Below are 12943 nucleotides of genomic sequence, written 5' to 3' on the forward strand. Positions count from 1 at the left end.
CCAGTAGTGGGATTCTGGGTCATATGGTAGTTCTTTTTTTAGTTTTTTAAGGAACCTCCATACTGTTCTCTGTAGTGGCTGTATCAGTTTACATTCCCACCAACAGTGCAAGAGGGTTCCCTTTTCTCCACACCTTCTCCAGCATTTGCTGTTTGTAAATTTTCTGATGATGCCCATTCTAACTGGTGTGAGGTGATACCTCATTGTAGTTTTGATTTGAATTTCTCTAATAATTAGTGATGTTGAGCAGCTTTTCATGTGCTTCTTGGCCATCTGTATGTCTTCTTTGGAGAAATGTCTATTTAGGTCTTCTGCCCATTTTTGGATTGGGTTGTTTGTTTTTTTAATATTGAGCTGCATGAGCTGTTTATATATTCTGGAGATTAATCCTTTGTCTATTGATTCGTTTGCAAATATTTTCTCCCATTCTGAGGGTTGTCTTTTTGTCTTGTTTGTAGTTTCCTTTGCTGTGCAAAAGCTTTTAAGTTTCATTAGGTCCCATTTGTTTATTTTTGTTTTTATTTCCATTATGCTAGGAGGTGGATCAAAAAAGATCTTGCTGTGATTTATGTCAAAAAGTGTTCTTCCTATGTTTTCCTCTAAAAGTTTTATAGTGTCCAGTCTTACATTTAGGTCTCTAATCCATTTTGAGTTTATTTTTGTGTATGGTATTAGGGAGTGTTCTAATTTCATTCTTTTACATGTAGCTGTCCAGTTTTCCCAGCACCACTTATTGAAGAGGCTGTCTTTTCTCCATCATATATGCTTGCCTCCTTTCTCATAGATTAATTGACCATATGTGTGTGGGTTTATCTCTGGGCTTTCTATCCTGTTCCATTGATCTATATTTCTGTTTTTGTGCCAGTACCGTATTGTCTTGATTACTGCAGCTTTGTAGTATAGTCTGAAGTCAGGGAGTCTGATTCCTCCAGCTCACTTTTTCTTTCTCAAAATTGCTTTGGCATTTGGGGTCTTTTGTGTTTCCATACAAATTGTGAAATTTTTTGATCTAGTTCTGTAAAAAATGCCATTGATAATTTGATAGGGATTGCATTGAATCTGTAGATTGCTTTGGATAGTATAGTCATTTTCACAATATTGATTCTTCCAATTTGGGAATCGCATTGTAATTTGCATTCTGAGGGCAGTAGCTTTATTGGCTTCTCAGTAGCACTAATTCCTAGTTTTATATGGTGAGGAGCAAACTAAAAGTTGAATCTGATTATTGTCAACTAGCGCATTAACTTACTTTACATCTTTAGTAAACATTATTTTTAACTCCAGTGTTATAGTCCTAATAGTAGACACCATGAATGATTAAGGAACTATTAGAGGAGACCTGTAGCAGGTTGAAAATGGCTTGAAAGATTGCTGTTCTGAGTACTCACTGTGCTCTGGGAAGAGGATGATATCACAGAGAGAGCAAGGGTTTGGAGGAGAACAGGTGCATGTCTCAGTTCCGTTTAGGCCATTTGTCTAAGGCCTCTGTGTCCTTGGCCAATTTTTTCAGTTAGGAGCTTCCATTTCCTTGTCTCCTAAGAGGGGGTTGATGACACCAAATTTTCCCCATTTTTTTTTTTTGATGAAGATTATATGAGCTAATGTGTGTAATATCTAGCATCTGGTGGGCACTAAATAAAATTTAGCCTTTGCTCTTGAAGGATTTGCATAACCCGTAAGTTATGTCTGAATATTTAAGGAAAAAAAGCCCATGGTATTAAATTAATGCTTTAAAGATTATTTGGTTGTTTCCCAATCTTTTTCAAATCCAGTTAGTTGCCATTGCTGCCTTATAGGATTTTCATTATAGGACACGTTTTACAGGGTTTTAGTCAGTAATTTGCCGTGCTTACCTAGCATTCTTTGAGAGTCCCATGTATATTTATACCAAGTCCTGACCCGATTCTGCACAATCTTAGGAATGGAATAAGTGTTCATGTAGGCAATGGTATGATCCATGCAGGTGCGGAAGTTGCTCTGATTGGCTGTAGCTGCCCCAATTACATCTTGCATCTAAAACCACAAACATGGTCACTCCACACCCAGCAGAGGAAGTGGCAGAGTTACTATAAGCCCAGTTGAATTAAAAGTTCTCACATGATACATTCTATTCTAATCCCTGACTACTTGATTTTTAACACACTGATATTGGGTCCTACTTTCAGCCATCTACCTATAAAATATTGGGCAAATCGTATCCTCTTTCTGACCCAGTAAGGACAATAGAACCTGTTTTACCTACCATGTGAGGTTTCTGTGAGGATTCAGTCACATAATGCATGTGACTGCACACAATCTTCTTTGCAAACTTGTATATTACTGCAAAGATGTTAGTTGAGATTTTAAAAATTATATAGCTGTGCTTATGCAAGAAATGTGCAAAGAAAGTTGAGCAATTACCTGGCAGAACGGCTAGTCCATTTTGGTGAGTCTCGCTTAGAAAGCATCCTTCATAGATTTTGCAGTGTGGCTGGCTATATAGACTCAATTCATCACGAAATTGCAACCTCTATACTTCCCTTTGTGTTGCTTAGACAGAATCAAATCTCATTATGCTTAAGGCATAGTATTCAGCAGAAGTTGAAATGTGCTGAAATTACTGAAGCATCATCTACTGCTGTGACAATACTTAAGGAACTGTCAGGTTTTAGTTCTCGGATGTTTATAACTCAGCCATGAAAACCCACTCTAGGTTAAAAGCTGATCTTTAAGGTCTCAGCACAGAAAAGATATATAGCTTTACTCTTCGTCTCACATAGAGGGAAGCAAGTGGTTGTAAATTTGCTTTGACTATGGGTTTATAATACAGAGGAAAACCTGGGCGTCACTTTCGCTCATTCATTCGAGTAGCTGAGCCTTTTCTGCTTATGGAAAAACTACTCATTTTTTGAGATCTAGATCAAATGGCTCTTTTATTGTGATGCCTTCCTCGGTTTCCATTTCAGAGTTAATAGGTTATTCTGCTTGTCAAAAGTGTCTGCCGAGTAGCTATGCAGAGAGTCAAACTGGATACTTTTTCAGTTTCTAACCTACTCCTCGAGGGCTGTTCTTCAACAGCCTCAGTTCCTAGATCTCCTTTTTCCAAGCCATTTCTGACAGATGATGAACATTACCCAGTCACCTAAGGCCTTGAGAACTGGGAGATCAGAGATTGGGTTGGGAAAGTTAATAGAGTTTTAAATTGGGATCCAAGGACAATTAAAAGCGTTATTGATCAGTGTTGGGGGCGGATAATTTGTAGTGACAGTAATCTGAATGTTTTATGTGCAATGCTGAATTTTGATGGTGCAGATGAAGAAGACATATATTCTATGATGTGTGTTCCAGATTAGAGGAAGAAAAGGTCACTCTCTCTGAGTTGTATGTGAGAATAGAATATTGCAGTTAAAATGAGATGATCACATCCAGGGTGTAGTTCTTGGCGTGGTTATATATGGAAATTTTGAACAAGTGGAGGTTTTGTCCAGGGCTTTCTTACTTTCATTTCTAACTGTTCTCCTTCTCTGCACCTTTATTTAATTCACTGTGAGAGTTAAGGCACAAATCTCTATCTCCTGCCTCAATCTTTCTTTTTGGCTCTAGTCCTACATGTTTAGCGGCTTGATATTCTTGTTCCTTGGGTCCTCAAAGTCATTGTAGGGCTTCCGTGGTGGCGCAGTGGTTGAGAGTCCGCCTGCCGATGCAGGGGACACGGGTTCGTGCCCCGGTCCGGGAAGATCCCCCATGCCACGGAGCGGCTGCGTCCGTGAGCCATGGCCGCTGAGCCTGCGCGTCAGGAGCCTGTGCTCCGCAACGGGAGAGGCCACAACAGTGAGAGGCCCACGTACCGCAAAAAAAAAAAAAAAAAAAGTCACTGTAAAGGCAGGTGCAGTGTGGGGTATAAAGCTGCCCTTTCAAACTTTCATGTGCATATGAATCACCTGAAGATCCTATTAAAATGCAAATTCTGACTCAGTAGGTAAGGGGTGAGGCCTGAATTTTGAATTTCCCAGGTGATGCTTCTACTGTTAGTCCAAAGACCACTTTGAACAGAATTTTAACTGGAGCTGGACATAGTTTTTAATCTTGTAAAAATTTCCTTGGACATAGTAAGTGCTAAATACATGTTAGATTTTACTATTTTTATCAATATGATATGGCCTTATCATATGACTATGAATTACATGTATGAATTAGGGTTGCCTCTTAATCTCTTTAAACTGGGGTTGACTCAACTGCAAAACTGAGAAAACATTGAAGGGGGTCTGGCTACCTCACATATATTTTATAAAAATTTATTAAATAATATGATTTTTGCCATTTATATTCAAATTAATTGCATTTCTCTATAAACAAGCTTCCTATTTTCTTTTTAATATTTATTTATTTATTTATTCATTTGGTTGCACCGGGTCTTAGATGCGGCAGGCAGGCAGGCAGGCTCCTTAGTTGTGGCATGCATGTGGGGGGAATCAAACCCAGGCCCCCTGCATTGGGAGCATGGAGTCTTATCCACTGCACCACCAGGGAAGTCTCCGCAAGCTTCCTATTTTCAATCACTGTTAATGTAATCTCCCCAGGCAGTAAGATTATAATTTGTGCTTGTAGTTTTTAACTGCTTGGTGTTCATTTTCCAAACCTAAACGTTTTCTAAATAGAGTTTCCTTTACAGTCTCTCTCTCTATTCGATTACCATGTTCAGGCTGAAGTTGCCATATCCCTGAGCACCATGTTTTTTTATTTTCTGTATTTTGATTCTTTGATTTCTGGGACTATCCCTCCCAGAGTTAGCTGATTCCTAAAGATAGCAAGCTACTGGGAGTGTGCCTTTCATATGCAAAATAGCCAACCCTGAACCCATACTCCCAACAGCCTTCTTTATTGGGCTCTCATATTCTAGGCTACTATCCACCTGCCCCAATTACTCCAGGGCCAGGTACCAGACAACTAGAGACAGTCCCTACACCCCAGAGCCTGCTGAAATTATCCGAACTCACCAATCTTAAACCCCCTTACCCTGCTTGATCAGTTCCTTTCCTTGTGCCTCCCTATGTAGCCCTATGGGCAAGGTGTGACCCCCTCTTCTTGGATCTGTTTGTATAACAGACTGTCTTTTCAATGTAAATGGTCTCCTGATCTGTTGGCCTCACCATCCATAAATGATAATAAAACCTACATTTTAAAACTGTATGACCCTTCCAATTTATATTATATTTGATTAATCTTCCTTAAATCTCTTATTTGTTAAAAATCCTTCCCTGGCTGATTTCCCATTGCCCTTAGGATAAAGTTCAACATCTTTAATTTAACATTCAGAGCCCTTAAAATATCTTGTCCTTACATACATCTCTAACCTTATTTATAGGTGTCCTTCACTCCCATCGTTCTGGTACTTCTTCTATTTTCTCAAACATATCTTGTGCTTTATCATTATCTTTCACACACTGTTTCTGATTGATTGAACTATCTGTCTATAACTACTGAATCCTATCTGGTTTTTTAAATACATTCTCCTCTATGAAACCTCCTGGGAAGCTTCCCTTTTCTGACCTAATACAGAGCTTTCAAACTCTCCTCTGGAACTTACCAAGGATAGCAGCCCCTTGACATTCATGGATGTAGGATTTGAGTTATATTTGTTATCAGCTTCAAATATTATAATGAATAGTTTTCATTGCTAAATTTTGTTAAAACATGAGTTTTATTCATACCACTGTCAGTGTGGTGAGTGGGAACCAATAATTTATCTAGTGGTAATAATCATTTTGTGATTTTGTCTAACTATTTACCCCGTACACAAATCTCAACATGGCTTTTGCTCTCAGACATATAATATGTAAAGTACCTTACAAGGAAGTATAACGTCTAAAGATGCTATGCTGCGAGCTTTTTATTTCTTGTGAATCTGGGAATTTACAAAGGTGTTGGGCTCTATCCCTTGCAAATGGCATCTACCTTGCAATAGAGTTATTTGGGTATTTGTTTTACTTTCTTACTAGACTGTGATTCCTTGAGAATAAGGCAAGGAGATACCATAATAAACGTTTATGAACCAATGATGTTTTAATTAAATTAATTTAGACAGCATTTGGTAGCCTCTGGTTTAAATGACTTTTGAAGTTGATTTTAAACCAGGGATTTTATGACAATATTTGAAGTTTAAGTAAAAAAAGAGAGCTTCTAAAGTTTTCAGGAAACACCAAATAAGAAGTTAACTTAGAAACGTGACCCTCTGAGAGTCTAACGCAACACTCATTGTGTACAAGTCTTCTGAAAAATTTGATGGTTTAAAAATTGAAAGGCAATGTTGATCTATTTACATCCCCATTCAATTCATCAAAATAGATGGAAATTAGTAAAAAAAAAAAAACCCACCAGATAGATTTTGATTTTTTCTCTGTAAAGTTTATAAAGACTTGTTAGACTTTCAAAAATGACAGCATTGTATATCCAGGGATTCACATCTCAGTTTACCTGACCAATTAAGCTGGAGAACACAAAAACTCCAGAAAAAAAATTCAACAGTTGAAAAACAATTTCAAATGAAGTTTGTGGTTCTGGAAGGCCCCCAATGGTAATTAAAGTTCGAACTGCCCAATAATAACATCTCAGATACCTGTGAAAAGAGAAGATATATATTTTGCTCTTTACTATAACAGTAAAATGCCACTATGCTTGGGAATATAGATTACTACTAGATTTTAACATATTTCCTGCTAATCGAGATTTTCTTTCTGTAGGCAGCATTAGCAAATACCATGTATACTAATGTAAACTTCTCTTTTAATGTAAACTTCTTGATAAACATTGTGAAATGACTAAACAAACCCAAGGATGGTATTTACTAGCTGTTCCACTTATTTCTCGCTGCAAAGCAAATCACCCTAAAGTTTAGTGGTATAAAACAACAACTATTTTACTAGGCTTCTCATATTGTGGGTCAGGTATTTTGTAAAAGGCCCCCCAGAGATGGCTCATCCGTGCCCTATGATGAGTGGACCCTCAGGTAACTTGAATAGTTAGAGAAAACTGGGAGGACTTGATTGAGGCCAAAGTTCTGAGGCCTTGGTTCTAACTGTTGACGGGGTTCCTCTGTTCTCCATGTTATATCTGTTTGGAATGCCCAGGGTATCTTCTCTCACAGTCTGAGCCTGGGCTGGAATGGTTGGAACAGCTGGGGCTGGCTGGGTATTTTCATTCAGTCTCTCCTTATGACTAGCTTGGGCTTCCTTACAGCATGGAAGTCTTAGGGTAGATGGACTTTTTGTCTGGTGGCTGGTTTCCCCCAGAGTGATAGCAGCCCAGGCAGTAGCTATAAGGCTTCTTATAACTCAGAAGCCCTGCAATGTCTTAATGTCTTGCCATATATATTTGCCTAGCAAGTCCCTAAGACCAGCCCAGATTCAAGGGAAGGGATATTTGAATACACCTCTCAATAAGAGGAAGAGTAAAGGATGTGAGGCTACCTTTAAACTACCCCACTAGTGATTAGTGAGGAATATCGTAGACATCAAATGTGTTTATGGAGATGGGAGATCCCTTTACAGTTTAGAAACAGTTATTTTTTACTGATGGGAAGTAGAGCAAGTAGGTATATACTTCTCTATTTTCTACTCATATCTTATTATGTTATTGAATATATAAACCGTGGCAGAGACAGAGGAAAACTGAGTTATATCTTAAAAGGGGAATTACTCTTGGGTGTAATAGGTAACTTATCTAGAAATTTAGTATTGAAGAAAACCAATTATGCTCAGAAATATACTTGGTAAAGATTCTGTACCTAACTCGTGCAGTTGCAAATGGAGAGACAGATCATAATAGCCCGGATGGGAAGAACATCATGAACCAGGGCAACAGAAAAGAATATGATAAAGATTAGGACAGAACATATAAGATTCACTTAGCTATATTTGATCAAGGGTTTCATGTATCCAGAGTGAGGTGGGAATAGAAGTTAGTATTACAACCCCATTGTATATATATATATTGTAATTTTGGTACACAATTAGGTATACTACTGCGTATATTCCATACAGCTCTGTTAACATGGTCTGGATCAGACATTTCCACTGAATCCTTGAAGAAAAATATCCCATATATAGAGACCATCTTCAGATGTTGTTACAGAGAGGCATTTGGATTTAGTGGGTTCCAGCTAGCTATTCTAGTTTCCAGAGTAAACACAGAAAAGCAGCACTTTTTACAGAATCCTGCCCTAGTCAGGCTTTTATTTCTTGTCTGGGTGTGCGACATAAACATTTGCAATTTAAGTAATGGTACATTTGTCTTTGAACAAGGATGGTCTTTTTCTTGTGAAAATAGATTACAATTTTCAGATCTTCAAATACTAAGAATTTGAGGTTTACAAAGAAAGAATCAAACTGCAGTTAAAGTCAGTATTTAAATAAAAACAGATCTAGAAAGAAATCACTTGTTTTGATATTCAATACCTTTCGAAGGACCTGAGTTTTTGTTTGTCTGTTTCTTTTACCTGGTAGATATAGGAACAGACAAAGAATTAACTCTTTGGTAAGAGTTAATTCTTTGGTAAGAGTTAATTCGAAACCTCTGTGCCAAGAGAATAAAAATATTACTACTCTGCAATAGTTTTTCTAGCAGGCTTCCTTAGACTTACAAATATTATAGTGAACTTGATGTCAAAGAGAACCACCTTGAAGAAGTATGGAATGAATTTTATGGATTGCATTTTTTTTTTTTTTTTTTCAGTACACGGGCCTCTCACCGTTGCGGCCTCTCCCGCTGCGGAGCACAGGCTCCGGACGCGCAGGCTCAGTGGCCACGGCTCACGGGCCCAGCCGCCCCGCCGCATGCGGGATCCTCCCGGACCGGGGCGCGAACCCGCGTCCCCCCCATCGGCAGGCGGACTCCCAACCACTGCGCCACCAGGGAAGCCCTGGATTGCATTTTAACTTTTCAATTCCAATTTATAATTTCCTGTTACCTGATGTAGTGTTATCACAGGTCCTGGACCTGTGGGTCTCTTTGAATTAAGGAAATTTATTGACCCCAATACAGCCCAAGAGTGAGACAGGGACCAGATTCTCTCCCTACATGGCAATTCCATTTCAAGTGTTGAGATTACTATCCCCTACAAAGTCCCTCCAGTGTTAAGAGGAGCAAACACATGAATTACTTTCTCTCATTTTCTTATTTATGGATGTTAGAAAATAGCAATTAAATGTAGAACTTAGGCATTGATTTTCCAAATCTGAAAGGTTAGCCTCAAACTATTTTTTCATACTGAAACAGTCTGCTATGTTAATTGGAAGTTTTCTGCCCGGATGCTTTGAGGTTTATTTTGGGATTCTTTTCTCAGTCATGTCTTACAGCCAGACATGCACAACCAAAGGTAAGATTTGTAATTTAATTAGATGGCATCTTATTGATTTTCTAGGATTAGCTTAATTAGTCAAGTGTATCCACCTCTAATATTTACATCCTGGGCAGATAGATCTTTTCAAGGAGATTCTATCTGGCCGATTTAATACATGAGCTGTCTTACAGGCTCTATATATACAGCCCCAAGTTAAAGCACTAAGGCAGAACTTGACATAAAACCATAAAAAAAATTTAGTGTGAAAATAGAAATTCTTCCTCTGTGAAACAAATGCAGCATTAAACTTTTCCCCCAACATTTTGTTTTGAAATATTTCAAACAAACAGAAAAACTGAAAGAATTTCACAGTGAGCACCGTATATCCACGACCTAGACTCTATTATGAATATTTTACTCTACCTTCTTTGTCACATATTCCTCCATTTTCCATCCATCAATCCATCTTATTTTTTGGATGCATTTCAAAGTAATTTGCAGACAGTAGACACTTCTTCCTAAATACAGTACTTCAGAATATTTACATATATATAAAACTCAGAATATACTTCAGAATATATATATGTTAGAATATACTTCAGAAAAAAAATATATGTACTAGAGTTAATTATTGGTAAAGAGTTATTTTAAAATTTTGAACATACATTGAAAGCACAAATCTTAAGTATACTATCTGATACTATTTGATGAATTTTGACAAACCCGTACACCTGTATAACCCAGAAACCCATCAAGACAGAGAACATTTCCATCACTCCAAAAAGCTCTCTTTTCCCAGTCAATCCCTGCCCGCACAGGCAACTACTGTTCTAATTTTTTTCTGTCTCAGATCAGTTTTGCCTGCTTTAGAATTTCACACAATGAAATTACACAGTATATACACGGTTGTGTAAGATGTCTTTCACTCAAAATAATGTTTTTGAGATTTAGCTGTGTTTTTGTGTGTATCAGTACTTTATTCCTTTTTATTGCTAAGCACTATCCCTTGAATGACTATGGCACAGTATGTTTATCCATCTTCCTGTGGATGAACACCTAGGCTGTTTCAAGTTTTTGGTTCTTGTGAATAGACATTCTATGAATATACTCATATAATTTTTTTAGACATATATTTTCAGTTCTCTTGGGTAAATATTTAGGCTTGCAATTTTTGTTTTTAAGGTAGGTGTTATATTTAGTTGTAAAAGAAACTGTCAGATTTTATCCCTCCAACAATGTATGAGTTCCAGTTCCTTCATATTCTTACCCCAAGACTTGGTACTGTCAGTCGTTTTAATTTTAGCCATTGTGGTGGATGTGTAGTGGGACATGCAACTTTTAAAAGTACCCAATTTGATACTTTATGACTGGACTTTTAAACTACCCCAATCCACCTTAGTTCTAGGTTTCTGTAAATTTATCACTGAAGGCATCGAATATGGAGGAGAACGGTCTCATTAGAAGATAAACTCCTCAAAGACAGGTATTACACAATAGGAGTGTAATATATTTGTTAAATGACCTGAAAGAATAAGTGAAAGGTTATGCATACTTAGACTTAAGAACATAGGAAGGCTGTATCCGTGAGCACATCTATGCAATCCCCTTCTATACATGCTGCCAGCTGCCTTTCATCTCCCTTCTGGTCAACTGAATTCTGCTGTTCTGGAGGTTTTGTTACATTTTTCTAAGTGTCTAGTGTAAAGACCATTCTTTTTTTTTTTTTTTTTGTCAGTGTCTGAACTGAAGTATCTAGGGAACCCTGAGTTAATACCTTCATCTACCCTGGTCTCATCTTCCTCCTGTGTAAAAAGAAGGGAGTAAGTTATCCTAATTTTCCCTAACACTAAGATATAGAGATTCTGACTCTTTCTCCATCCCATCTAAAGTCATGATTCCCATGACAAACTTGCTTGCTATTTTTACTCTTTCTTTTGACGGTCTATGTGTTAGGGATTGAGGCTAGGTATTTGCTAAGAGGTTTGTGCACGCTGGGAAATTTATGTCAGAAAATAAATAAATTGGGGTATATATGGATTAAGGGACATTGGGAACATTTCTGGGTACCAAATAACCTTAACAACTTATGTTTTCCTTTTGAGCTAAGTAAGCCATTTCCTACTTTGTCAAATTCCACAGTCAAATGAAGGATGCCATCTACTTAGTATAAATGGAAATGACTTCTTGTCTTCTATTGAAATGAACAGACATTGTTATTCTGATGAGGATTAATAAAATAGTAATAAATGACTCATTTTAAATGCTCACAATGCTCCACTTATGCCCCACAGTTGCTGCATAATTCTAACTAGGAGAAAGTTTACAAGTCCAGTGACTTCATAAGCAACCTTCAATTTATAGGTCATCAGAAACCATCACGAGGGTTAACTAAAAAAATGCTTTAAGCTTACATGGTCAAAGGGTAATATGGAATAATAGAAGGGGCAGGTGATGCTTAAAAACTGTGGGAAAATGTAAGTATGTTAATAACTGCCATTTGCAAATTATCTTAAAATACATATAAATGCTGCTTTTAAAGACATTTTATTTGTAAGGATGTGTCCCTGACAGCTGGTAACAGGATTATTGGACCTTTGGTTTTGGGTGAGAACCCTCCTATCTAAAGCAGCAGAGAATGGGGGCTGTATCATACCAGTGCTGTGAAATGTATTGAGGCTTGCTTTTTGGCCTAGAAAATGACTACTTTTTGTAATCTTTCCATGAGTAATTAAGAAGAATGAGTGGTTTCTTTTTCCAAGGAGGAAATGCAGATGGCCTATAGATATATGAAAAGATGCACAATATTGCTAATCATCAGGGAAATGTAAATCAAAACCACAATGAGATATCACCTCACACCTGTCAGAATGGCTATCATCAAAAAGAGCACAAATAACAAATGTTGGCGAGGATGTGGAGAAAAGGGAACCCTTGTACACTGTTGGTGGTAAAGTAAGTTGGTATAGCCATTGTGGAAAACAGTATGGAGGTTTCTCAAAAAGTTAAAAATAGAACTACCATATGACTCAGCAGTTCCACTCTTGGGCATATATCAAAAACAAAAACTAAAACACTAATTCAAAAAGATACCTGCACCCCAATGTTCATAGTAGTGTTGTTTACAATTGCCAAGATATGAAAGCAGCCTAAGTGTCCATTAACAGATGAATGGAAACAGAAGATGTGATACACACACACACACACACACACACACACACACACACACACATACACACTGGAATACTAAGCCATTATAAAGAATGAAATCTTGCCATTTGCAACAACATAGATGGACTTGGAGGGCATTATGCTAAGTGAAATAAGCCAGACAGAGAACGACAAATACTGTATGATATGTGAAATCTAAAAAATACAACAAACTAGTAAATACAACAAAAAAGAAGCAGACTCACAAATATAGAGAGCAAACTAGTGGTTACCAGTGGGGAGAGGGGAGGAGGGAGGGATGTTATAGGGATAGGGAATTGAGAGGTACAAATTATTATGTGTAAAATAAGCTACAAGGATATATTGTACAACACAGGGAATATACCCAATATTTTACAATAACTATAAATGGAGCATAACCTTTAAAAATTATGACTCATTATATTGTACAGCTGTAAC

The 12943-nt window shown here is 37.5% G+C and overlaps 1 protein-coding gene across 1 annotated transcript in view; it reads right to left on the bottom strand.

The window, feature by feature from the left end:
• CNGB3 (cyclic nucleotide gated channel subunit beta 3) overlaps positions 1-12943 on the bottom strand; it is a 142136-nt gene that overhangs the window by 42430 nt on the left and 86763 nt on the right. The window contains exons 11-12 of the mRNA XM_030839258.1: positions 6454-6595; positions 1854-2013 (exon numbers count right to left, since the gene is read on the bottom strand). Coding sequence (XP_030695118.1) covers positions 1854-2013; positions 6454-6595 — 302 coding nt within the window. The remainder of the gene's footprint in view (positions 1-1853; positions 2014-6453; positions 6596-12943) is intronic.

The sequence above is a fragment of the Globicephala melas genome, chromosome 17 (assembly GCF_963455315.2).
Source record: "Globicephala melas chromosome 17, mGloMel1.2, whole genome shotgun sequence".
NCBI classification, from domain to species: Eukaryota; Metazoa; Chordata; class Mammalia; order Artiodactyla; family Delphinidae; genus Globicephala; species Globicephala melas.